Below are 27,195 nucleotides of genomic sequence, written 5' to 3'. Positions count from 1 at the left end.
AGTCCCAGGTATTTTACTTAAGTTTTGAATCACTAAATTCTACACCTGAAACTGAAAAAAATAAAGATGAGTAAATGATCTAGCCTATTGCCACAAAGCACAATAAAAGGATACTGATCAATGCTAGAGTCTTCCCTCTTCCCTGTTATAATTCCGATGCCCCCTACCATAGCTATCCATAGTGCCTTAACGTAATAGCTACTTAATAAATATGTGTTGAATGAATAAAAAATATTTCTAAGACACTTCTGACCACATGAAAATCCATACACATTAATTAAATCATCAGATGTTACATTCAGGGAAGTTCTTAATTTCAGTACTTGAGATTCAGTGGTTGTGCTTATAAATTCACATTCTCTCTTCTCTCCTGTTCAGAGTGAAACAATGATTGGCCTGCTGGCATTATGTACAGCCCAAGCCCAGGAAGCAGCCAAGGGATGAGCTGACATCTCAGGGGCACCTGCTGTTTAACAGACCAAGAGCTTTGTTTATTGATCCTTCCTAGACCTTGGAAGAAATCATGAGTTTATTTCATGTCATCTAATTCATACAAACTGCTTTTGCAGCTCATCACTTTTTGTCTCCGGCACCCAGATAGAAATGAAGGTTGGGATGAACTGTACCTCCCTGAACCTTTCACATTTATAATGAACAAAGGCCAATCATCAGTAAAGCTGAATCATCACTCACCGTGTATACCGATCTTGCGGCTGCACCGTGGAAGAAACTTCTAGTTCCGGTATTGGAGGAAGTCCTTTCTTGACCTGAGTCAAGGGCAGCCTCTGCTTGGTCTCTGTTTGTTAAGAAGGAGAGCTGTTTAGTGGATAGCAATGCAACAACAGATAAAATATTTTCCAGTGTACTAAGAGAACCATGCCCTCCATCTAGCAAGGATATTTGCAATTTTCATCACTCACTAAATTTCCTGCTTAACACCTGGGACACAATTAACCCATTTCTCTTGACTCTGTTGCTTTCATTTCTCCTCTCCTCCCCACTTCCCAAGCATGAGACCGAGACCCAAGGCATGGTTAAAGGAGGAGCAAAGTAGAGAAAAACATTTTTTACATACAATGTCAAGCAGAAAGAAAAGAACTTTTGTAGGGAAAACTGACTGCAAACATTTCCTTCTTTGCATTTTGTTAAAATAGGTCCCTAAGAACTTTTATTAATACCATCGTTGATTTCAGGGACAATTTTACCAAGAAGTCAAGTACCAAATCAGAAGAATTCTAATCTTTCCTACTTTTCTAGAACTATACGACATCAAATCCTTCTAATATTATCTGCAGCTGACTTCAAGGTAGGAGATAAAATTTCAGGCCCATGGCATATGGTATCTTTTTCATTCCGCTGGGATCTGGAGCCTTGCTTTTCTAGTTTTTATATTGAAACTTGAGTTTTACATAATACATGTGGTTTTGGCTTCGCAGATGTCTCTACTTTTTATACAAAGCCCTGGACATGAATGGAAATGAGGTGACCTATAATTTTAAGAGAAGTTTGAGCAGCTGCTTCTTACGCAGACAAATCAAAAGGGAAGATTTAAGTGTAATTAAGAATACAATGCTTATCAAAGAATTTTTTTTAATTTTTTAAAATTTCTACAAGCATAAAAAAAAGAATATCATTCTTCTTATTCATGAAGGTGACTGAACACTGGTATAGATTACCAAGGTAGAAATACTGTCAAACCATCTCTCGGAGTTATATTCTTTAAATTAGAAAAAAAATTAATAAGAAAGATTTATTTTTTGGACTTCATTTTCTGAATAAGGGATACATTCACAAGATTAAAATTTTATAAACTATGAAGGGATATTCAGCAAAATGTCTCCCTCTTACCCCATTTCCTACAGACATCTGCTTTCTACACACATTTTTACCAGTCTGGTAGATGAAAACATAATTCTTTCCCTTCTCTCCTTCTTTTGCTACAGGCAACCAAGGTTTTTAGATTTTTGTGGATAGATATATAGATGATAGATAGATAGACAGAGACAAATAGATAAATGATAGATTTATATACTTATATGTACATATGCTATTTTTGTTTTTCTTTACACAATTGGTACCATACTATACATATGTATGTATATTTAATGATCTAGGAGAACTTTCCCCATAAATGCTCCCTCCTTCTTTTTTACAATTTCCTGGTGTTCTTAGTATGGGTGTATCATCCTGTCTTCAAACACCCTCCTATTTGATTGTGTCTAATCCCATATTGCAAACACATTAGCAATAAACATCGCACGCATGTCATTTCTCTCCTATGTAAGTAATCCATAGGAGAAATTCCTAGAAATAGGACCGCTGCCTCACAGGGCTTATGCATGTGTAACTTTGATAGTTATTGCTAAATTACATATCATAGAAATTGTACCACTTCAGCCTCCCAGTTTACCTTAGCAAAGTGCAAGACTGTAGAGGGCTATCGTCCCCTGCTACGGAGTGTGGTGTCAAACTTCTGGATTTTTACCAGTCTGGTAGATAAAAACAGCATTTCAGTGCAGCTTTGCTTTGCATTTCCACCTGCATGTGAGCTCAGTGAGAACAGAGGTCTCTGTTTGTCTCATTGCTGTGTCTCCTATACCCAGAAGGCCAATACTATTGGCACATAGTGGACATCAAAAGAAAAATTCCCTCTTTTGAGAGAATTTATCATGAATGAGACTGAGCAAGCTTTCTAACGTCAAAGAGCCATTTGTATTTCCATTTGTATGAACAGTCCATTTATATCCTTTATCCGTTTGTCTACTGGGTTATGGTCTTCTCTCCATCAATTATTAGAACTTCTTTATTTACTAGGAAAGGCTGCTTATCATATGTGATGAATTGTAAACAATGTTTCCCTAATGGTTTTTACTGTGTACATTCTTTTTCACATAGTCAAATTTATCAGCCTTTTGATTGAGTTTTGTGTCATGGATAGAAAGCCCTATAGTTATAAATTAATTCTACCATTGTTTCTTCTATTACTTTTATGGTCTCATGTTTATGTTAAAATTACAGATCCATCTGAAATTTACCCTAGTATTAGTGGGAACTCTGGATTAAGGAAATCTTCTTTCCTACATGGTTACTCATTTGTCCCAATACCATTCATTCAGTAATCCTCTTTCCTGCTGATTAGACATGACACACTCGTCATTTACGCAAGTCCTAAACTTCCTAATTTTTTATTAGATATATATTTTTATTTATTATATATTTTTAAAGATTTTATTTATTTATTTGACAGAGATAGAGATCACAAGTAGGCAGAGAGGCAGGCAGAGTCGGGGTGGTGGGGGAGCAGGCTCTCCACCGAGCAGAGAGCCCGAAGCGGGACTTAATTCCAGGACCTTGAGATCATGACCTGAGCCGAAGGCAGAGGCTTAACCCACTGAGCCACCCAGGTGCCCCTAGATATATATTTTTTAAAGATTTATTTATTTATTTGGGAACAAAAGCAGGAGGGACAGAGGGAGAGAGAATCTTTTTTTTTTTTTTTTTTTTTTTAATGTTCAGTTAACCACTGTATAGCCCATCATTAGTTTTATATGTAGTGTTCAGTGATTCATTAGAAGGAGACTCCACACTGAGCAGGGGAGCTAGACATAGGGCTCGGTCCAGGGCTCAGTCCCACAAGGTCCCTCAAGGTCCCCTTAAGATCATGACCCGAGCCAAAATCCAGAGTTGGACACTTCACTGATAGCACCACCAAGGCACCTTTCATTAGATATTTTTATTTACTTAAGTACCTATACCATGGGGGAACAGATACTTCTCTTTATTTCTCTATGTCAGTTTGTTTTCTGGCTATTACTGACAACTTATTTTTCATCGGGATATGAAAATGACTTTCTTTTATGATTTAGGAACAACCGGTAACTTTTTATATTCATCTTTCCATTCCAGAGCCTGATATACCATTTTGCTGTTGTTCAAGTCATTTTTATGTCTCTTGGGAGCATTTTTCTGAAGCTTCCTTTAGAAAGAGCTTGTGTAGTTCTTTATATTAATTCTATTCTGAGTTATTTTATCTTGCTATGATTGTTTTGAATGCAGCCATATCTTCTAACTGGTTGTTATTTAAAGGTATGAATGCTATTGATTTTTTTTTGTCTTAATCTCATACCTTGTCCCTTACTGAATTTTATTTTTAAAGAATTTTTTTAGAGGATTTTCTTAAATTTTCCAGGTGCACAAAAAGTGATCATTTGGCCTTTCCAATGTGTTAACCAGGCATCCCTGTAAGACTCTTACCTAATTGTGATGACCAGTACTGCTAGGACAATGGTAGATAAAGTGGCAGATGTAGACATCCTTGAAAGTTCCTGGCTTTACAGACATGCTTTTAGCATTTCCCTGGTAAATATGATTCTGGGTCTTTGTCTGAGACCGATGTATTTTATCATGTGAAGGCAGTACGTAGTTATCTGATTTTTATTGGGGGTTTTAGGAAGGATGGGCCTTATAGTTTGTCAAATGCATTTTTAGGATGTGTAGAGATAACCAAAGAAATTTTCCCTTTGATCTATTAATATGAGTGACATTAATAAATATGGTGTTCCTATATTCTTGGAACTGTTCTTATATTCTTGGAATAATCTTCTCTTGATCATAGTAGGAGTTGTATGTGTCTGTATATTTACATACATTTTTTAAACTCTGCTACTCCTGGATTTTTTTTGCTAATATTTGTTCACAATTTTTGCATACATATAAATAAGATCGCTCAGTGATTTCACTTTAGACACAATCTTTCTTAGTTTTAAATGTTATTAATGTTTCTTTCACAATAGAATTAGAAAACATCCTTTTTTTCTTCTTTTCTATGGTCAATGACATAGCAGTTTTTTTGGAGATTGGTAAAAATGTTCCTATGAAATGTTCTTTCTGATACATTTTGAGGGATAACTGACAAATTTTCTATTTCTTCTACAATCATTGTTTTGTTTATATTTTCTATTTCTTCTGGTATCAGGTTTTGGAAAATTTTCCAGAAAATTATTGATCTTAATTCGAGATATTAAAAAGTAGCAACTACTCTTTAATGAGCAGAAATAGCTGACTTTTGGGAACTATTTCCACAGACACTGAGGACCCTTCCATTCCTACAGAAATGCTAAAATAATCACCAAAGCTAGAATTTCTTCTTACAGAGGATTTAGCCTTCTAAGCTTTCCTGACTGGCTAGGCAATGATGAAGAAATGAGACCAGTCTCTACCTAGACAAAAGCTCTTGTCTCCTTGCTTTCCTCCTCACAGACCCATTGCGCTGGATCCCCTCAACATTTTTTATTTTTACCTTATTGTCAGTAAGTACAAATCACATCTATGAGGCTTGGTCTGTCATCCCTATTTGTCTCACGCTGGAAGTTCCTAGGAACCTGGGATTTTTTATTCTTCTAAATCTGTGCTTCTCGGAGGGTGGGTGTAGTAGGCAGAACTCTAAGATAGCTCCCCATTCCCCCCAAGCTTCCCACACCCTGGTGGAATGTCCCCTGTAGTCTCCAACCCTTGAGCATGGGCAGGACCATGAATGGGATTTCCTTCCTGTGACTGGGTTACGTTATATGGCAAAGATGAGATTTTTGCAGGTGTATTTAACATTCCAAATCAGTTGATGTTGAGTCATGGAAAAGAGAGACCATTCAGGGTGTGCCGGACCTAATGAGATAAAAGCCTTTACAAAGAAGACTGGGCCCTCCCACATGTTAGAGAGATCTCCTATGGGGCTTCAAAGAACCAAACTGCCACACTACAAACGGTATCTGGAAAAGCCAGGTAGCCGGAGTCCACAGGTGGCCCCTGGGGCCCGTGGCAATTTCTAGTGGACAGAGGGCAAGCCAGGGCCCTTAGGGTACAAGCTCAAAGCAATTAATTCTGCCAACAACCTAGAGGAGCTCCTAGAGGAGCTTAGGAGTAGCCTCCAAATGAGAACACAGGCCAGCTCGCATCTTGACTTTAGTCGTGTGAGACCCTGAGATGCGGCAAAGCTGTGCCTAGTTTTCTGACTCACAGAAACTGAAATAACAAAGGTGTGTTATTTTAAGCCCTGAAATTTGTGGTACTTTGTCACACAATAATAGAAAACAATTAAAGCCATCAATGGGCCCCTTGGACTGCACAACATAAGAAGCTAAATTTAAAATGTAGGTTCTAGGACCCTGTCCCAAATTTACTGAATTATAATCTCCCTTGAAAATGGTCCAGGAACCTAAAATTCTATAGACATCCCAGTCCATTCTCATGCACATTCAGAATCAACTAGCCATGCAGATAATTGCTTAGACAATTTTTGACAACGTGTCTTATCATGTCCAGAATTTGAGATCTGGAGACAGTGCTTTTTAAAGCTAAAATATCAAAAGAACCTATTCACGAAATTAAATAATTACCAAAGAAAATTAGCAGTGCTCTTCTGGTCGGAAAGCTAAACTGTTCATCATTTGCTAATTCATTTGGTTTGCTGACGTTGTATAATATGGTATAACCATAATTTACTACAGAAAGCTGCTATCTGTCAAAATGATGGCTAGTCCAAAATAACTCTCTAGCGGTACATTATATTCTGCTTCTCCTAGTATCCAAGGACTTGTAACTTATATGCTAATAGGAAAACTTCTGAAAAATTGATAAAAAGGCAAAAAGGTGGGATATATGTCATTTTAATGCCTTTTTCAGAATAGCTTAGATGGGTGGGATATTTTTCTAGTTCTACACTGGGACATAGAATTTGTTTCAAATAATATTAATTCACCAGCATTAGCTACGGTAGCAGAAGCAGTCAGGAATGTTTTAAATCTTCACAGAAGTCTATTCATGAATTTGTCAAAGGTCGGAAAGAAACATTTCTTTGACTTTCTTTCAGGAACCTCAGAAGAGACTAAAAAATTAAAAAGAACCTCAGGATGAGTTTTGACCTGGCTGAATCTGGTGAACAAAATAAATTTCCAGCAGTAGAAACTTTGATTAAAAATAAAACCCCATGACTTATGTCCTTGAATAAACTCCCATCACAATGCCCATGACATGGTCCAGATTGCCCTCTGGTATTACTTTTTCTTCTTCTTTTTCTTCTTCCTCTTCTTCTTTCTTCTTCTTCTTCTTCTTTTTGTATCTCTATTACTGTTCAAAAGTGTCTTATATCTATGACATTTGGCAGCTAACCTCAATTCATCCTTCCAAAGTAATTCTTGATTCCCACGGAGTCACGGAAACTTGAAGGTGTTTTCTTCCCTTTGTTCCCGATGATTTTCATGTCAAAGACAAGAGGCATCTCCCACAGGGAAGATACATCTAAAACCTCCTCATCCTGGCCAGGATCTCTTGGTTGCTTGGAGAATTTGCCCCATCAATTTTTTATATTTGTATTTCCCAAACTACTTGCTCAGCTCTACTTGGTAATGGAATTGGAAAGTCAAATCTGCTAGAAAGAAAAACAGAAGAGGGAGTGGTAAACAGGGCTAGATATCCATACTACATGTAATCCTCTGTGACCTCTCTTCCTCCAATGGTGAATTTACCCAATTTTGCTGTAATTGCTTCTTTGTCCGCCTCCCTGTGTACAAAGACTGTATTTCATGCCACTATATTCCCCAGAACCAACTTCAGAGCGTGACACATAATAAGTAAAAATACGTGTCGAATGACTGAAAGAACGTCATCTAATTTCTTCAGCCTCATTTTTCTCAACAAAAGTGTGTGGGTATAAGCAGTACAAAGTCAACTCTGGGGTGCCACCTAGGAATTTGGGGATAAGACAAAGAAGATTGCCTCAGAGGGTTGGTCTATAAAACCAACTCATAATCACAAAAGAAACGTGCAAAGTTATCTTCAGACATCATTCCCAGGTCAAAGCCTTTTAAGTGTGGAAAGTGCTGTGTGAAATGAGCTAATCAGGCTACCCCTAAAATGGGGAAGAAGGCCTTCCAAGCTGTGTTGGCAAAGGGCTCTGCCTTTAAGACCTCCCCAACAGGCCTTGGCAGTGATTTGACTTCCCACAGGGTTTTGTCGAAGCAGAGAGGGCACATGTGTTAGCTATCAGAAGTGTTTTGGTCCATATTTTCTCTCAACTGTATTGCCTTCCGCTCTTATAAACCTGTCTTGTGAGCTGGATCACACAATGGATCTTTTTTTGGTGGGCCACCATTGTTGGAGCCTGAGCCCTCAGAACTGAAGGAAGGCCGTGAGTTGGGTCTAGTCACCAATGGGTCGCCCCGGTTTTGCCTTGTGGGTGGTGCGGCCAGGCCACCACCCCTAGCAGGGTCCTGGCCTCTCTTTAAAGATCTTTTAGGTCTTGGGGCGCTTGGGTGGCTCAGTAGGTTAAGCCGCTGCCTTCGGCTCAGGTCGTGATCTCGGGGTCCTGGGATCGAGTCCCGCATCGGGCTCTCTGCTCAGCAGGGATCCTGCTTCCTCCTCTCTCTCTCTGCCTGCCTCTCTGCCTACTTGTAATCTCTCTCTGTCAAATAAATAAATAAAATCTTTAAAAACAAAAAACAAAAAAGATCTTTTAGGTCTTTAAAGTTTCAGCAGTGACGCCTAAACTTCCTCGTGACCTCAGCAAAGCTCTTCAGCAAGCTCTGGGGCTGCCTCGAAGCTACAAGAAGAAACTAAAGATAAGGGTAACCGAGGTAATTAAGGGGTATTTTGATGTACTTTGAAAAATAGAAAGCCCTACCAAGTGCAAAACAGAGCATTTTTCCAAGCACCTTTTTAATCCTGCTTGAGGAGTCTGCTTGAAACTGGGGAGGACTCAAGTATGCACTCAGCAGGGCTGAGCTATGGCTGGCTGGCCTCGGAAACGGGGACCTTGGCCCTTCCTTCCTGTCCCTGTACTTGGGGAGGTTGAGCCACAACTCCGCGGGAACAATGGCGATAATGCCTACACTGTTACCCACAAAGTACTTGCTTTCCTTACAAGAGCTACTCCAGAAATGGAGGGATTCGTGTTAATCTTCAAAGATTACTGCAGTCAAGATGGATAAAGACGTTTTCAGATGGTTTGGTGATTCTTACTCAGTTCTCTAATTTGGCTCGCCAAAACCCTCCAGTCTTCTTTCTTCTTATTGCCCTAGGAATGCAGAACTTCCACACTGCTAGGCATCCTTCCGACCTTTGCATGGCACAAAAACCTGGGCCCTTTTGTGCAAGCCCAAGATAGCTAGTTGTTTTTTGGGGCTAATAGAACCAATTATGGTAGCTTAAAATAGATTGCCATTATTCAAGGAGCCAACTTTCTACTACGTTGGGAGCGCCATCCGTTATTGTTAACAGTGATCCTAAAACACTCAGCTGTTCCCAATCTGGCCAGTGTGAAAATCAAATGAGGATGGGAAAGCACATGACTGCAAAATTACCTAGAATTAATAGCTAAGGAGAACCGACAGCTGCCAATATTCCGAGCCATTGTTGCAGCTCCCAGCACATTCACACTGCGGGGATCCTTAGCACTCCAAGGAATGAAGCTGATGAAGGGTTTAAAAGTTATAATTTAGAGGGTAAAGGGTTTTGAAGGGTCTTTGTAAGACAGCAGCGGCCATTCTTTCCACAGAGTCAATGTCAAGTTGTATTCACTTCACAAATATTTATTAGATACCTGTTCTGTGCCCTCAAAGGCACTAGGCTATGCGCTGGAGAGGCAGTGATCAATATTACCAGGTAGAGGCCCTGATCTCAAGGAGCTAAGTGGCTCATGGGAGCCACGTCGACCAAATAATAACCCACATTGTGGTGCATAAACAATGGATTTCGGAGCACTGAAGAAAAAAATTAAATTAAATATAAATAAATAAACAAACAAACAAATAAATAAATAAAATAATAACACATATATATAATAAAACAGTAGTGACAACCGGCACAGAGAGAAGTGTGTGGTCTTACGAGGATGTGTGAGAAGGGAACTTGACCTAGTCTAGGAAGTCCAATAGGATTTCCCTGAGGAAGGGTCAGTGGAGCTAAGATCAGAAGTGAGGCTCGGGGTGAACTAAACAAAGGCAGTGTGGGAGGAGGGGAGGTCTGCTGGGAGGGGCAAGGCAGGCAGGCTGGTCCAGGCAGGGAGAAGATGTCGATCTGTACGTGTTTTATCATCAAGTTTTCCTGACCTAGCACAAAAAGTTAGCTCATAAAGACATTCAATGGATGAGTTAGAATAAATCGTCCTATTCTACCTATAGATGCTTCCAACTTAAGAAATTCTTCCTGCACCGAGCGTCACCCTCTGCATTCTGTTCTGTAATCAAGCAGATGGTGCCAACCTTTACTGTTTTATGAACCCAAATCCGTACTCTAAGAGTCATAAATATTATAGTTAAGCAAGTAAAAATTAAATTTCCATGTTACTTTGCTTGCTTATGGGACATCTGGCACGAGTAATTTATCTTCGCTTCTGTTGGAAATTGAAACCAGCTCAGTCTTTATTATGCTGGCCATAAACATGTTGTAAATTACAATTTTTACTTTGCCATTAGTTATATTTTGGGTAAGACAAATTACTGGGTCATCTACTTCCTTTTGGCATTTAGTAATTCTTTTTCACAATAAAAATCCATTTCTCTTGCTTCACGGTCCCTAAGAACCCACCCACATTAACTACAAAAAAACCATTTCACTACTGCTAAATGTTACTCTGAGGGTGACTGACTCACACTGTCACACAGCAGCTCCTACAACCTTCCAGAGCATTGAGAAAATGTTTCATCTCGGTTTCAGTGTTAACTGTAAAAGAACAAGGTGAGTTTTGATCTGTGGCTTGAACCACCATGAGTAAACTCCCCGGTTCACCACAGCCCGTAAGCCGTGTGCCAGAAAGCCCGCTGGACAGAACTAAGTTTGAACCCCCACTCTGTCAGGAACTGGCTGTGGGGCAGTCACTGAAAGTCTCTTAGCATCAGAAAAAAAGCGAGATTGTGAAAAGAAATAAAATGTCCGTGAAAGTTGCTTAATGAATGCGTATAATTTAATTAGGTTTTTGTTCTCCAAAGGCGATGGGGTGGAGTAGAATCTCCTTAACTAGGACACCAGTTCCATGAAAGCAGAGACTGTGCTGGTCCGGGCCACTGTCTCAACATCAATGCTTAGCATGATGCCCGGCCCTGAGTTGGAGTTCAACTGATTTTGGTTGAGTCGTTGAAGGTTGAAGAATTTCAAGTTTTCAAGATTTTTCATTTTCTTTTTTTTTTATAATCGTTTTTTTAAGATTTTATTTATTTATTTGACAGAGAAAGATCACAAGTAGGCAGAGAGGCAGGCGCAGGGGGTGGGGGGGGGAGCAGGCTCCCCGCTGAGCAGAGAGCCCGATGCGGGGCTCTATCTCAGGACCCTGGGATCATGACTTGAGCCGAAGGCAGAGACTTAACCCACTGAGCCACCCAGGCGCCCCAAGATTTTTCATTTTCATGTTCATTTTCCAACCTCTGAATGCTTAACATTCCTGGTGTTTCTAGTTACCTACTGGTTTTCCAATAGGCTTCCTTTTGGCCAAACCAGCCAAGTTGATTTCTGTGGTTTCCATCCAGTGATCAGGGTCCTGGTCCACTGCTCCTGCCCCTGACTTTGGTGTCCTGATATGAACCAACCCTTTAAACACTGTTGGACGTCAAACACAAATGGACGTTTGCATAGTTCTCCAAATCTCTTCTTCAGGATGGTCAACATGTTCCACGATTCTTTGGCGTCCTTAGCAATTCTCTAGAGTTGTAATGTAGTCTTTAATGACATCGGATTACGGTCCCGCTCATCACTCTCTGGCTCTTTCCCAAACCCCAAAGTAACTTTCTTGCTCATCTGCTCTTTTTGACTCTACCCTCATTTCCCCTTAGGCTTTGTGTGATTTAATAAGCTTTTATTGTGCACAAACTATGAGCCAGGTATAATGGCAGGGACAAGGACCCAAAGCTGAGTGAGAGAGTCATCACCTGCGTGAAGATAACGATCAATGGAATAAAACGTAAAGTTGATTCACACCAAGACAGGCAACAGAAGCCGTCACGCCTCTCAAAGCAAGGAAGGAAATACTGGAGACCTATTACGGCTTGGGGATTTGACACTTTGCGACACGGCATTCTGCAGCCAAGAGATGCCTTCCTCTGCCCATGTTTACTGTGCTCCAGGATGTGGGGCCAGGGGCTTGCCAAGCTCGCTTTATTTCTCTGTCGTCCTTTTGAAGTTGTGAGTCTATCTACCTCCATGTGTACGTGTGTACCAACACTTCCTTTTTTTTTTTTTTTTTTTTTTTTTTAAGATTTTATTTATTTGACAGACAGAGATCACAAGTAGGCAGAGAGGCGGGGGAAGCAGTCTCCTGCCAAGCAGAGAGCCTGACTCAGGGCTCGATCCCAGGACCCTGGAATCATGACCTGAGCCAAAGGCAGAGGCTTTAACCCACTGAGCCACCCAGGTGCCCCACCAACACTTCCTTTGTCATACATGAACAACCGGAAAGACCTTCAGGAACGTACAGCTTGAGACAACAGCGAGCTGCCCCGCCGGACGTGACCATGGTCACTGCTCCCTTGAACTGTTTTTTTGTACTTGTGTCCTGGCTCTACAGAGAACAACACTGGCACGTTTTTTCCCCCTACATTCTCACCGCTGCCTAGAATCCATCATGACAAAGAGAGACCTTAAAAACGGCACTCGAGGGAGACATTATTTCCTTCCCATTTCTCTCTCAGAAAGAGCAAGTTATAATACGAGGGTGGGGGGAATTGCATTTAGGTTAAAGGATCATAAATAACAAGAAAGAATCTGCTTCTTCCCACCCCCCCCACCCCCAAAGATGCTAAGCCTTAAAAGGACTCTTGATTTTTAAAAAAAGGGTCACCACACCTTGGCTCACTCTAAACATTAACATTATATACCTGGTAATAAAGCCAGAGGATTTTTAGTGAGAGCTATTAAAGGGAGCGGGTGGCTGAGACCGTTTCCTCTGGTGAATGAAAATCAGAGGCTCAGAAATACAACTTGGGAGGTTAGTCTTGTGGTTAGCAAGTACTTTAAATTTGTGATCCCCCTGAGTCTATGAATTGACAGAGGGACTATCGACTTTTTCTCAGACAAAGCTGCAGTGCTCAAAATTATTACTTGAAAAGAGCAAGGACCAGGAGTCCCAGGGCCACGGAAAAAGCTCAGCAGAACTAGGTTAAACCATTCCCGGTGCATGAATGTCAGGCCCTTGTCCTGCCTAAGAGGGAAGAAGAGGGGAAATGCCATTTCCTCCCTCCAGGGATGAATTTTGGCCTTGGAAACAACTTCTGATTTTAATGTCATTAATCAAACAAAACCGTCACTGACTGCACAAAGCTTCCATCAATGTCCCCCCCATTTAGCTGGTATCATATACTCCCTTAGCTACCTTTATTAAAGTAGCCAGAGGGGAACACTGCTAACACAGAGAACAGAAATTCTGAAATTTTTTTTTTTTAGTTGAGTCCTGGGATGTCTGGGTGGCTCAGTTGGTTAAGACACTGCCTTCGGCTCAGGTCTTGATCCTGGAGTTCTGGGATTGAGTCCCACATCAGGCTCCCGGCTCCGCGGGGAGTCTGCTTCTCCCTCGGACCTTCTCCCCTCTCATGCCCTCTCTCTCTCTCTCTCTAATAAATAAATAAAATCTTTTTTTAAAAAAATTGAGTTTTTTAGGGGCACTCAATCCAATTTTTCCTCAAGCTAGGAGTCTGTGTCCCTGCTCATTTAAATAGATAAGAAAAGCCTGGGGAACAGAGTTCCCAGTGAAATGGTGTGGTGACCTGCATGTGGTGGGCGCCTGGGGCTTGGTCCACACTGTCCTTGCATTTTTGAGAACCTTTTAGACCCCAGTCCTGAGGCCTCCTTATCTGACCTCTCCCCAAGTCTGAAGGAGCCTGCTCACCGGCTAGATGTAAGATGCTGCAGAAATGTCACTCCTCATACCGCAGTTTGCACGCAGTCGAGGAGATGACATGTCCCTGATGAAGAAGAGCACTTTGCCCGTGTCCCAGTCTCCCTCTCTTCATTTTTAATATGATCTGGCAGCTCGAATTCAGAAGGAGGCTTTGCAATTAGGAGATTGAATCACAGTGTCTGTGTTAACAGCTCCCTTAGCTGCTCTAATTAGGGTTCCCTCCTTCCATTTCTGTTTCTTGGGAGAGGACAGGGGACTTTTTAATTGGGGCTATTAGAAGTTCTCTTTACACAATGACACCCTCTGCTAAATGAAAGTTCCAGCAAAAGCCATGCCCACTCTGCAATTACTTCATGCGGTTCTGAGGAATAATGGTATCTTGTCTCATTTAAAAATAAATCTAAGGCTTCTTCCTTATTGCTTTCTCTCCTCTGCCTACTCACATGAATTTCTTCTTGCCAATTAGGCAAACTTTCCATTATTTAAGGAGCTGGTTTTGATCATAACTGTCCCCTGATAATAAGACATATTAAACTAGATTTCATTTGCCCACAGCTCCTTTCTCCCAGAAACAAGGTTAATTTAAATGAGCTCAGATCATTCGATCTTGGTTCTATAGTGAGATGGTGAAGGGTTGGGAGACCCAAAGCCGTCCTCTGTTGGCAACAAAAACTCACCTGAAATAACCCGCACGTTCAAGGTCCGCAGTTTCTCGGAATCCTGTCCTCTTAGGAGATCAGAAGTAGGTTTGTATTTATGACCTATTCCAAGAAAAGAAATTAAATATTTAAATGATAAACAAGCACATTCTTAATATGTATTCCCCCTGTTGATTCAAAGGATTACCGAGGAAAATGGGTCATTCACGACAGCTCCCGGAGTAATAAGACTTTAAAGGCTTTCCTCATTAAGTTATTTTCCATGAGCAAACACAGAATCTTTCTAAAACAAGTGGTTTCTCCACTATCCTAAATGCCATCATGTCATCTCTAGTGAAAAGCACCAGCTTTTATGTATAGAATATTATATTACTTACTACTTATTATATAGAGATGTACAGAATATTTAATGCATATTTAATATTTAATAATATTTAATGTCCTAAATGGTGTGACATGTTTCATTACTTTATACACTTGGATTTGGAAGGCAAGCCTTCAAAATCCACCAAGCCTGTCATTTGGTTGGATGTTCATAAAATGTTCTGCTTTCTGCTACTGTTGCTTTCTAGATGCTTTCTCTAACTGGCTTCTGTCTCTATTTCTTAGTATGCAATTATATAGAAAAATGGATCAAGAAACTCAAAATGTGCAGTACTTGCAAATAACATGTTTATTTAAAAATAATATAATTTTAAAATTAGAAAGACCTTGGTCTTGACTCTGACCTTTTCTTTCTTTTTTTTTTTTTTAAGATTTTATTTATTTATTTGCCAGAGAGAGATCACAAGTAGGCAGAGAGGCAGGTGGGGGGGGGGGCGGGAAGCAGGCTCCCCGCAGGGAGCCTAATGTGGGGCTCCATCCCAGGACCCTGGGATCATGACCTGAGCCAAAGGCAGAGGCTTTAACCCACTGAGCCACCCAGACACCCTGACTCTGACCTTTTGTTAGCCATATAAATTTGGAAAAACCACTTAATCTCTCTAAGGCTCAGGGTTTTTTTTTTTTTTTTATCTATAAGTAAAAATAATCATACACACCCTGTTTAAGTACTTGGATAATCTAGTTAAAAAAGAAAAAAAAAACTTGTGAAAATGCTCTGCAAATGGTTATTCTACAAATATATGATATTGATGATATTATTATATATTAGCCTTATATACGAAGGTATCAATGGCAAGACTTGATATGAAACTGCTCTCAGAAACACCGGCAACAGGGGTGCTTGGGTGGTTTAGTTGCTTAAATGTCTGACTCTTGATTTTGGCTCAGGTTATGATCTCAGGGTCATGAGATGGAGCTCTGTGGGGCTCTGTGGGGCTCTGTGCTGGGCGTGGAGCTCTGTGCTGGGCGTGGAGCCTGCTTGAGATTCTCTCTCCCTCTCCTCCCCCCCCCACCTCAGGCCTGAAATTCAGCCAGTATATGCATGGGATACACACAAGAAAGGTTGGCATGTTAATGGGTACATGCTACTATAGCCATAAGTCAATGTCCATCCTGATAGGTGGATGCCGGTGTCATACTTGTTAAATATTCTTAATATCATCCCCATTGCCTGATTTCCAATTACACATTATAGCTCTGCTCAGCCAGAAATCTACTAACACCCTTACACCTATTAAAGATCGACTCCTACTCCTATGCATCACTTAGAGCCACTCTGCTCAAGATCTCCAACTCTGAAATTCTTGAACACCTGTTCTTCCCCCCTCTTCTGCCTTCCCTTCCACTAAGCCTCTGCTCAACCTCCAGCCCCCGTCAGCTCCTGCCCCCGCCTCACCTCCTACTCTCTTATCTAAGTAGACAAAGATGCATGAACCTCCTTGAATGCTAACACTGTGTCTTACTCATGCCTCTATTCCCCAGCTTACCCAGAACTGCCACTGACACACAGTAGGTGCTCAATAAATAATAAATATAACTTTTAAAAGAATGTACCTCTATAGAGAAGACCTGAACTGGATTGCCACAAACAATGGATTTATTCCTCAGTACTTACTCTGCCATTTCCACATTGTTCTCTGGCTTTCAAGTATTTTGTGGAGAGTGAGGATGAGAAAAAATATGAAAACAACTACAACTAAAACATACCAAGTGATCTTCATGGAACAAGTGAAATCTGTGAAGAAAAAAATATTGTAAGAATACAATAAAGTGATGCAACAGAGAGAAGCCATGGAGTGAGGTGGTTGTGTTCTACTATATTCTCTGGCCTTAACTTAAAAAGCTGCATATATAACCATCCCTATTTTAGGGTCATTTACCCTCCTGACTTCCTCCCTGATATGTTAAGTGAGTGTGTTAAATGAGGAAATTTGACCAGGGAGCTTCCAGGGATCCCTTTGATTCCAAGATTCTAGGATTGATTTCACTTCCAGGTTATGCTGGTGTTAGTTTCCTCGTGGTTGCTATCCCTAAGCCAAGACTTCAACAAGCCAAGTCCCAGAATCAGGGCCATTTGTAATTAATAACTGTGGCCCTGGGCCACCCAGTCAAAAATTATGTTCTCAAATTGAGTGTAAGGAAGTGTAAGGAAGACAGAGAGGAAAGAAAAAGACAAAGAGGAAGGGCTGGACTGAGGCATGTAAGGGGCCAAGGCACATGAATAAACAGAACCCAGTTCTGCACAGACTCTCACTGCAAGGATCAGATCAGGGGCACACCTTAATTAAACATACAGTTAGTTACCCTAGGTAAAAACTAGTTAATTCAAATGACAGTGGGCACACGGAAGGAGAGGTCCCATCCAACAATATTGTAGCACTGTCTCCGTTGGTCCCATAAAGATACAGTGGCCAGCAGACCTAGGAATCAATGACATAACAGAAGGTGACCTCATCATGTCCAAGACATAACTATCTACTGTCTTCTCCAGGCACCCTATGTCCCCTCTTCCTTGCACACAAAACACAACACTTTCTCAAAGTCAGGAGGATATGTAACTTCTTTATACCCTTGGATGATTGCCCTTGTGAGGTTCAAGATCTGAGCACACCTTTCACAGGACCCACCCCCATGTGCAGACGTACATTGTATAGCCATCCAACGTTTATTTAGAAAAGAGGCAGAAGGCAGAAAAGGTAAAGTTTGCCTGGGATGGCAGAACTCAGCCTTCTGCAAATCATCTCATGCTATCCAGCTGCAAATTTCTTTTCTTTGCTGAGCAAATTAAAAGTATGCAGTCAGTTAACTGGAATGGAAGACTTAGAGCGCCAGCAAGAACCACGATAGTCCCAATGACCAAGGTGTCATTGGGCACTGAGCAAGCTATGAAAAGAGCCCCCCATGCATTCACCAACTCAGTATAGCAATTGCAGAATGTGCACAGCTGGGGTGAGGCCAGCCAGAACACCCACCCAAGCACCAGGGCAAATGCAGATGAGGGCAAATGCACATCCCAGGCTGCCCACCTCTCCCCCCCTAACCCATCCTGGCAGTCATCTTGGAGAGGAGGAAGGGACAACAGACAGGAATCTGAAAGAACAATCTGAAGAGACAATTTAAATGATTGTTTCAGAGTAAATTTACCAGATTGGACTAAATTTACTTTTACACCCAGGTGGAGAGGGCTTTTTTTTTTTTTTTTTTTAAGATTTTATTTATTTATTTTACAGAGATCACAAGGAGGCAGAGAGGCAGACAGAGAGAGAAGAGGAACCAGGCTCCCTGCTGAGCAGAGAGCCCGATGTGGGGCTCGATCCCAGGACCCTGGGATCATGACCTGAGCCAAAGGCAGAGGCTTTAACCCACTGAGCTACCCAGGCGCCCCTAGAGAGGGCTTTTAAAGGAGATCAAATTAGACTCTGCCCAGCAGAGTAAAATATAAACGAATTTTAAATCTACACATGGCAAATGGATAGACATTTTCTAGAATACAGGACTATGTATTTGTGTACCACTGTTATCTTTCTGAATTATGGAAGTTGTTAATAACTACTATTTCACTTTGACTGGCATGTATGGATTTTTTTTCATGAACACAAAAATACTGTCTGAAAATCATAATTATGGAAATGCTTCTTTTTCCTTTATGGTTTAGAAAACATAAAAAGCAATTAGGTGGATATCTGGAAATAAATATGATTTTAATATATTTTTAAAAGATTTTATTTATTTACTTGACAGAGAGAGGCAGAGAGGCAGAAGGCAGAGAGGCAGAGAGGCAGAAAGGCAGGCAAGGAGAGAGGAGGAAGCAGAGAGCCCGATGTGGGGCTTGATCCTAGGACCCTGGGATCACGACCTGAGCCGAAGGCAGAGGCTTTAACCCACTGAACCACCTAGGCACCCCGATTTTAATATTTATAACCCAGACCACTTTATCTTTCAGACTTCATCACTGTCATCTTCTCTATGCCATCCTTCCAAAGCCTACATTCCCACCTCACTCCTGAGCCTGAGGGAATTGACCTCTCTGTTCAGATCTTCTTGGATCCTCTCCCATGCCTGATTCACATCCACACACCCTGAAATAACCCCTAACTGCAGAGACCATAAAGGGGCACTGAAGGCTGACTCATGAGAGAAATTCTTTTGAAGCCTTCTATTTGTAAATGTAAAAATGCATACCTATTCTATAGTTGTGTTTGCTTGAAAATATAATATTTTTTAAATATTTGCCTCTAAAAAAATTAAAGCTTTTTAAAAAGGCATTCTGAGGCAAGAGGAAAGGCTTCTCTATGTCTGGAAGATCGAAAAGCCCAGCAACTAACTCTACCATCGCACCTGTTAGACTGGATACACTTGCTCCATTGTTTTACATTCATCTATTTTTGTGCTCCTAATGCTAGCACATTGCTTGGCATACAATAGGGTGTATCATAAAATACTCTTTCAAAATAGATTTTGTAGGTAAAGTGGGGGCACACAGCTTAGTAGAAAGGATCAATTGTGGTAATTCGGAAGATGGTGCTGAGAAAGCTATTAAGCTCTAGAAGTAAGATAGGTGTGATTTTCATCTTTTGGAGACCTACCTTTCCCCAGAGCTATCTGGTAGACCCAAAGTGCCACATCTGCACCCTATCTCCATGGCTTTATACCAAATACCCCATTTCATTCAGTCCTGGTTCTCAACTCTAGGAGAAGATATATGTCAATTCAAAATATGATTTTAATAGATCCTCGCAATGTACGTGGATATTCATATTTTAAAATAAATTTCACCCTTTAATACCCGGGTGTGGTAGTGATGTTTCAAGCACAGTAAATAGGCATGTCCAAAGTTACTCTGAGGTCTTGCTAGTGCCCCTCAAATCACAACCCACAGATGCCTTCTCTGCTTCTGAGTACAGCTAGACCTCAGGGAAAAAAAGCAAATTTTGGAAGAAAAAATAAACAGATAAAAGCACTAGGCTTCTTTCTAGTCCTATTGTTGCATGAACAAAATTAGTCAACTATTTAACTTTCAAAAATGTTATCATGTTAGCCTTTATTTAACTTTGTATCCAATTCTCTTTTCCCTCTACCTTCCTTAAATACTTACTTTTGACATCCATTTCTAGGTGCAGAGAAATGCGTGTACAATTATTCAGGAATTCCATAGTCCTACAAGTATGGTTCATAGACTTTTCCCTGAGCGGATCTTGCTCAATGATTGCTGGCCTTCTCACACGGGTCTTTAGATTACAAGTCATGTTATACTCATCCAAGGGATCGACTGTAGGAGCTACAGAGAAGTTAAAATGTCGACAAGGTGAACGAACATCGTTTGCCTTCACTTCTGTTGATCCTTTCATGATAAGAACTAGAAAGAGATTAAGAAAATGTTATTTGCAAAATAGTAATACATAGTAAAAAAAAAACACACACACCCATCAAAACCAAATACCATCCTTCCTCTACAAGAAAAGAGTAGAAATAAGAAGTTCCCTGCTCTAAAAATAATGATTAAAGTGCTTACTTTTTTTTTTTTTTTAAGATGTGAAAACTAGATGATAGTAGGGTTGGAGTAGAATTGGAGCGTCTCAAAGAAAATATAGACATTTCCAGGATGACTTGTGGGACAGATGATAATGCTCCAAGCCAAAAAAAAAATCCCCATTATGCCCATCCTGAATCTCTGACCAACCAGAGAAGAAGATGGAGAAGGAGGAGGAAGGTGCCCTTGTTTTAAGCCACTAAGTTTCAAGGTAGTGTGTTTCAGAGGCATAACAATGGGCATAATTTAACAGTGCACTGTCCTACATTTCAAGGAGACAGAGAAGTAGTATCTGTGAGTTACCAAGCCTTAATAGGTTTTTCTAGTTCTACTTTTCTGTCACCATAAAGATATTTACCCAACATGCTTTCTGGTGAACTTGACCCAGACCCTGCAATAGGTAGCGTTACTTAAGAACCCAGAAAAAGATAGATCTTTTATACCTCTTTCAAAGTCAATGCCAAGAAATCTCATTCCCATTCTGAAAGAATGGGGAAAGATGCCAGTATGGGATGATACAGGAAGCAATCTCAGCAAATAGGTATAAATAATAAATCTGACTCTTGGGTCTGAGGCCACTGGTATATTTTCTGACTACAAATGAGTTATTTAATTTTTCAGTGATGCAAGTTGATTTGATTCAATTAAATGATATATATTGATCTCAAAATAGATGTAAGATTCAGTTAGATATTATACATAATATGTAGTTAATCCTTCATTTGTTTATTCATTAAAAAGTATTTATTGAACACTTAATGTCAGGCATTAGGCTAAGACCTGAAATCTAGTGAACACAGACAAAGTCTCCAATATTGAGCAGACAGACATGTAAAAGGACAATTCATACACAGTGGATAAATGTTAGGCAGGACAAGGTACAAATGTGTCAAGGATTCAATGACTTCTTAGAAAATCCAAGTTTGATTTTACTTTTTTAATTTTAAAAAATTCAGTACCTTTGGAAAGAACCTGATAAATACTCTTTTAGTAATCAAAGGTACATAAATTATGGTGGCATTTTGATGTATTTTATTTTTAATTATTTTTTTATTTTGTTTTTTCAATGTTCCAAGATTCATTGTTTATGCATCACACCCAGCGCTCCATGCAATCCATGCCCTCCTTAGTACCCATCACCAGGCTCACCCATCTCCTCACCCTCCTCCCTCCAAAACCCTGAGTTTGTTTCTCAGAGTTCGTAATCTCTCATGGTTCATCTCCCCCTCTGATTACCCCACTTCACTTTTCCTTTCCTTCTCCTAATGTCCTCCATGTTATTCCTTATGCTCCACAAGTAAATGAAACCATACGCTAATTGACTCGTCCTCCTGACTTATTTCACTCAGCATAATCTCCTCCAGTCTCGTCCATGTTGATACAAAAGTTGGGTATTCATCCTTTCTGATGGCTGTGTAATATTCCATTGTATATACGGACCACATCTTCTTTATCCATTCATCTGTTGAAGGACATCTTGTCTCTTTCCACAGTTTGGTGATTGTGATGTATTTTAAAAGTAGATATTTTGTTTTTGATAAAGTAAACCAAGAATAAGTAATAACCCAAAGCACTACAGATCACAAGCCACATATCAAAAGCCACATTTGCTGAGTGTTCTGATACCATTGGCTTTTAAATTGGAATATATTATTCCTTTTTTAACAGACTAAGATAATTTATTCTTGATAAACTTTTTATTACCATTTTATAGTTACCTTTTGATGTTTGTTCCTGAAAAATAAAATCCATGCTTTTTTTGGACTCACAAGCCAAACATGAGCACATTTTAAATTCACTTGTGAAGCCTTGGCAAATCCTGGTGAAGTTTTGAAAGTTGGAATGATTTAGAAAGAGTCCCATAATAGTCTGAGTTTCTCTTACTGGTTTCAGAAAAGTCATAAAAGAAAAATTCAAAGAGCGGAGTGAATAGTTGAAACTAGGTTGTAAACATACTTCCAGACATGAGAGCTCCAATACATTTCCTGTAAAGGAAAAAGAAATTGACTATGAAATTCTCAGGTTTTGTCATTCAAATAAATACACAGTAAGTTCCCAGTTTTTCTTAGATGGATACAGTATATTTCAGCTTGTCAGTGACAAGACTGTTTTTATATGAATTAACATTAACTTTATTTAAATATTTCTTTCAAAGATTTGTACACATTCCCACATTCATAGACGAGAACTAGAGACATTCTTGGAAACCCTTAACATTTTAACCATTCTCTCCTGGGAAATCTCTAGAGGCCAGAAGTTCAACATCAATTTAACCGGTCTGAAACCTACATGTTTGTATGACCACCAACCCTTTGAAGGCTCCAGGGAAGCCTCTGTTCCTTGACCCTCTTCCAACTTTTGGTGGCTGTTGGCATTCCTTGGCTTGTGGCTACCTCACTCCAATCTCTTTCGGTTAACGATGCCTTCTCTTCTGTGTCTCTGACTTTTTACTCTTCTGTCTGTGTCATCTCCCTCTTCCTCTCTCTTATAAGCCTCTTAGGACACTTAAAAGTGGATTTAGGTTCCACTTGGGTAATGCAGAAGTCTTTCCCCATCGCAGGATCCTGAAGTTAATCACACCTGGAGAGACCTTTTTTCCTTGTAAGGTAATGTGTACAAGTTCCAGGCTTTAGCCCAGGATATCTTTGGGAAATCATTATTCAAGTTATCTGGTCCTCCAAAGATGAAATTGAACAGGGTAACATCATAATTTTTATTTTTGTCTGAAGACAAACATCAGACGTGGAAATGAGGATACAAAAGGAAGAACACCACCTTCAAAATAAAAGACAAGGACTCCAGTGCTGTACCTGTCCTTAGGCAAGACACTTGGATAATTAACTTAATCTCCATTAAGTCTCCTTTTCTCATCAGCAAAATAGAGGCAGTAACTCTAGATCCTGCTAACTTCATAGTAGTATCAAGTGGTATCGTACATATGAGAACACTTCTGAAATTTGTACAAGTGTATATTATTTAAAATTCAAACCTATAGGGACATCTGAGTGGCTCAGTTAGTTAAGCGACTGACTCTTGGTTGTGGCTCAGGTCACTATCTCACAGGTCATAGGATCAAGCCCCACTTTGGGATCCACACTCAGCACAGAGTCTGCTTGAAGAGTCTCTCCCTCTGCCCCCCCCCCACCACTCACGCACACACTCTCCCTCTCTCAAATAAATAAATAAATATTCTTTAAAACATTCAAACCAGTATTCCAAAATGAAAATTAAAAATTCAAACCTCATTTAGGGAGGATTATCTGTGGTTCAATTCACACAAGTAATTAAATCTCACTGTATAAAAAATCGAGAATCTCTATTTAGCAGTAATGATCTTTTAAGGAATAGGTAACCTCTTTCAGGTATCCCTAGTCTGACAGTCATTTGCTGGTATGAGAAAATAACTCACATGCTCAACTGTACCTTTATGTGGGTTTCTTTACCATTTCTTGGTAATCATATAGGGCAAAATAATTGTTTTTAATTTTTCTAGATAATGTGGAGCACAATGAAAGAATCACTTTAGTTCTTACAATGATTACTCCTATTCATAGAACTTAGTTCAATCTTAAGAGAAAAAACAGACAATTGATTGATATTAAAGAATTTTTTGTTTGCAGAATTTGTACTTTAATAGTAATTCCGTAAGTGTCTCATTGCTGGTGATTATATTTTTATTATTTAAGAAAATTAGAGGCTTATTACCAACCTCTACATTTGAAGTTGTTTCTGCAATAATTCACTTGTGATTTCCAGCTATAAACACATTTCATACTTGAGTTGCTATAAAGGCTTTTCAGGGGAGAAAATGGTATTTTATTCAAATCTATAATTTTATGTATTAATATATTTATAAGCAAAGTTGGGACCAAATTGTAATTAATTTTTAAAACAACTATGCTCAGTGAGAAGGTCCCAGGAAGGAGATAGAAATGTACCATCTGATGGAACTCTATAACCTTTGGTTTTTTTATACCACCAAAACATACAAAACCACTTCCTGCTATGTTTCTATTTTACTCACAGGCATTTTCATCTTACAAAATTTTCTATTTCTTGACCTTGTAATCCTATGATACAACCAAGATATGGAAATAGAGAGAGAGAAAAATTTTTGCTATATATATTTCAGTCCTCTTATCCAATAAGTGACCAGCCAGGCTTTCTAGAATTAATGATATATCCTTTATATTTGACTGCAAGGTCATTTTATTATGGTTTTTAAACCTTGGTTTTAAATAATTCAGTCAGAAAGGAAATAAATAGAAGATATATCCTTCTCTCGTATAATTTGAAGAAATAGTGAATTCTATTCAATCATTTTTGTTATCAGGTGGACTATATTCTCATATCCATAAACAAGGATATATGAGTTTAATTACTGCCATTTTTATTGCTAGGAGTCAGACACCTAAATTCTTACTCCCATAGATAGAAATGCATTCCAGAATTATTCCAGTACTATGACTGTAATCTCTCACCATAAGTATATAGAATACTAAATAGAATCAGGAAAATATATTACAGTACAGGACAAATGCTCAAGTCAAATTTTTTTTTAAAGAAAATCAGAGAATAAGGCTAAAGAAACAACTATCTTTATTTTCTTTTTAAATTTTTGTTATAAAACTTTATCATCAATAAGTGTTTGTAAAATGTTGGTGCTAGTTAAAGAATAATAAAGATAGGGATGCCTGGGTGACTCGGTTGGTTGAGGGCCTGCCTTTGGCTGGGGTCACAGTGGGGAGTCTGCCTCTCTCTCTCTCTCTTTCCCTCTTGTTCTCTCTCTCAAGTAAATAAGTAAACTCTTAAAAATAATAATAATAAACACCATGTATCTATCATACAGATTTAGAATATCAATATTACCAATATTTTTGAAACACCCTATCCCTCCCTATTCCTACATAATCCTTTCCCAGAGATTAACCACTAGCATGAATTTTGTGTTTATCACTCTGTTGTTTTATCTTAGAGTCTTGGCAAAATGTGTATTTTCCTAAATAACATTGTTTCATTTAGCACACTTTAGACATGTGTGTATATATGTACATGTATATAGAGAATATACTTTATGTATTCATCTGGAACTTGCCTTTTTTAATATGTTTTAGTTGTGTTGCTACATATAGCTATGGTTAATTTTATTGTCTCTGATATTCTTTTGAATGACTATACTACAATTTATTCATTCTTCTGACAGTAAACATTTGGGTTGTTTCTATTTTTGCTATTTTGCAACATGAATAATGCTGCTATGAACTATAGCCCTCATCCGTTGTTGGTGGGAACAAAAAACAGAGTAACCACTTTGGAAAACAGATTTACATCTCTCATATGTTAACTATATGCTTAGTATATGACACAATAATTCTACTAAGAATTTAAGAAGAAAAATCAAAATATCTGTACATGAATTTTTACAGCAGCTTTTTTATTTGTAATAGCCAAGAACTGGAAACAATCCAAAAGCCCAACAACTAGTGGATATTAAAGCAATTCCTGGGGAGCCTGGGTGGCTCAATAGGTTAAGCATCTGCCTTCAGCTAAGGTCATGATCCCGGGGTCTGAGGATGGAGCCCTGCCTTGGGATCCCTGCTCAGTGAGGAGCCTGCTTCTCCCTCTCCCTCTGGCCCTCACCCTGTTCATGCTCTCTTGCATGTGTTCTCTCTCTCTCACAAATAAATAATTTTTTAAAAAAATTAAAGCAATTCCTGACATATCTATATAATAGCATGCTACTCAGAAAGAAAATACTGACCCAAACAACAACATGTACAAAATGAATCTCAAGTGCGTTATGAAAGTAAAGGAAACCAGATACAAGCCATTACATAGTTTGTTATTCCGTCTATATGAAATCCTAGGATATATTGACAGTGGGAGAAGCGTTCTTCTGCAGAGGAGAAAGAGGGACCTTTGAGGGGGGAGAGGGGGAGGGTGTTGGAAGATTGTATTGTTAGGGTACAGAGTCGGCCACCCCTCAATTAGACAGAGAACACTCTCGATAATGCAAGTCACACAGCGAGGTTTATTTCCAGCTAGCTGGGGTCCAAGTATCTGCCCTGCGCAGCGGGTTTCAACAAGGACCCCCAGCACTCAAAGCCAAGGGTTTACATAGCATTTCCAAGGCACTTCTTCATAGCTACATATATTTCTTGTGCCCCACTTTGACAGTTTCACTTTGTTTAACCTTTTTCCACCCCTGCATCACCCTGGCGCTATCCTGGCAGTTAAGTGAGATTTAGGTTTAGAAGAAATTTAACTTTATTTATATTTCCTTCTGCCTCAGCCTCCCTCAGTTTTATGGTGGGGAGGGAGGCCTTTGGCCCTGAGGAACTGAGCCACTTGTCTCTGGAAATTGGGCCATTGAAGAGATAGCCTTTTTGTTGTAAATCACCAGGACATCTGCAAATCAAGGGAGACTCCTGTCTTGCAGGATTGTGATTTCTGCAAGTTAACTATTTGTTTTCTTTAACATCTGGTCCCTGTGGCACCTCCGCCTAACCACCCTGGTGGTATATGATTTAGTTGTTTCTTAGGTTTTAGCTACTTTCTCTTATCTCAAGATACGTGCCTGTGTGGGCTGCTTAGGGACGCTCAGTAAAATGGCTTCCCGGCCTTCAGGATGGCCATTCTTATACTAACCCACTCTTACAGTGCAAGGTGCCAGCTTTTGCTTTGCCAAGATGGCTGTACTTATGTCAGGGCTAGACTCCAGGTGGGTACAGCCTTGTTTTTCTTGG

General features: G+C 39.6%; 2 protein-coding genes across 9 annotated transcripts in view; one reads left to right on the top strand and one right to left on the bottom strand.

The window, feature by feature from the left end:
- The window catches only part of FAM114A1 (family with sequence similarity 114 member A1), a 91,485-nt gene extending 90,686 nt beyond the window's left edge, over nucleotides 1-799 (top strand). For all 5 annotated transcript variants that reach the window (XM_059163563.1, XM_059163582.1, XM_059163553.1 and 2 more), the window contains one exon: nucleotides 379-799. The gene's annotated coding sequence lies outside the window, so the exon portion shown is untranslated. The remainder of the gene's footprint in view (nucleotides 1-378) is intronic.
- Nucleotides 1-27,195, bottom strand: part of TMEM156 (transmembrane protein 156) — a 56,731-nt gene that overhangs the window by 2,275 nt on the left and 27,261 nt on the right. For 2 of the 4 annotated variants that reach the window (XM_059163593.1, XM_059163614.1), the window contains exons 3-7: nucleotides 22,168-22,434; nucleotides 20,015-20,275; nucleotides 16,535-16,654; nucleotides 14,554-14,637; nucleotides 694-796 (exon numbers count right to left, since the gene is read on the bottom strand). In XM_059163593.1, the coding sequence (XP_059019576.1) occupies nucleotides 694-796; nucleotides 14,554-14,637; nucleotides 16,535-16,654; nucleotides 20,015-20,275; nucleotides 22,168-22,434 (835 nt within the window). Of the gene's footprint in view, nucleotides 1-693; nucleotides 797-7,053; nucleotides 7,421-14,553; nucleotides 14,638-16,534; nucleotides 16,655-20,014; nucleotides 20,276-22,167; nucleotides 22,435-27,195 lie in introns of those variants that run through there. The other 2 variants (XR_009351032.1, XR_009351033.1) reach the window with 2 other exon arrangements.

The sequence above is a fragment of the Mustela lutreola genome, chromosome 1 (assembly GCF_030435805.1).
Source record: "Mustela lutreola isolate mMusLut2 chromosome 1, mMusLut2.pri, whole genome shotgun sequence".
NCBI classification, from domain to species: domain Eukaryota; kingdom Metazoa; phylum Chordata; class Mammalia; order Carnivora; family Mustelidae; genus Mustela; species Mustela lutreola.
This window is presented reverse-complemented; position numbering and strand designations above follow the sequence as displayed.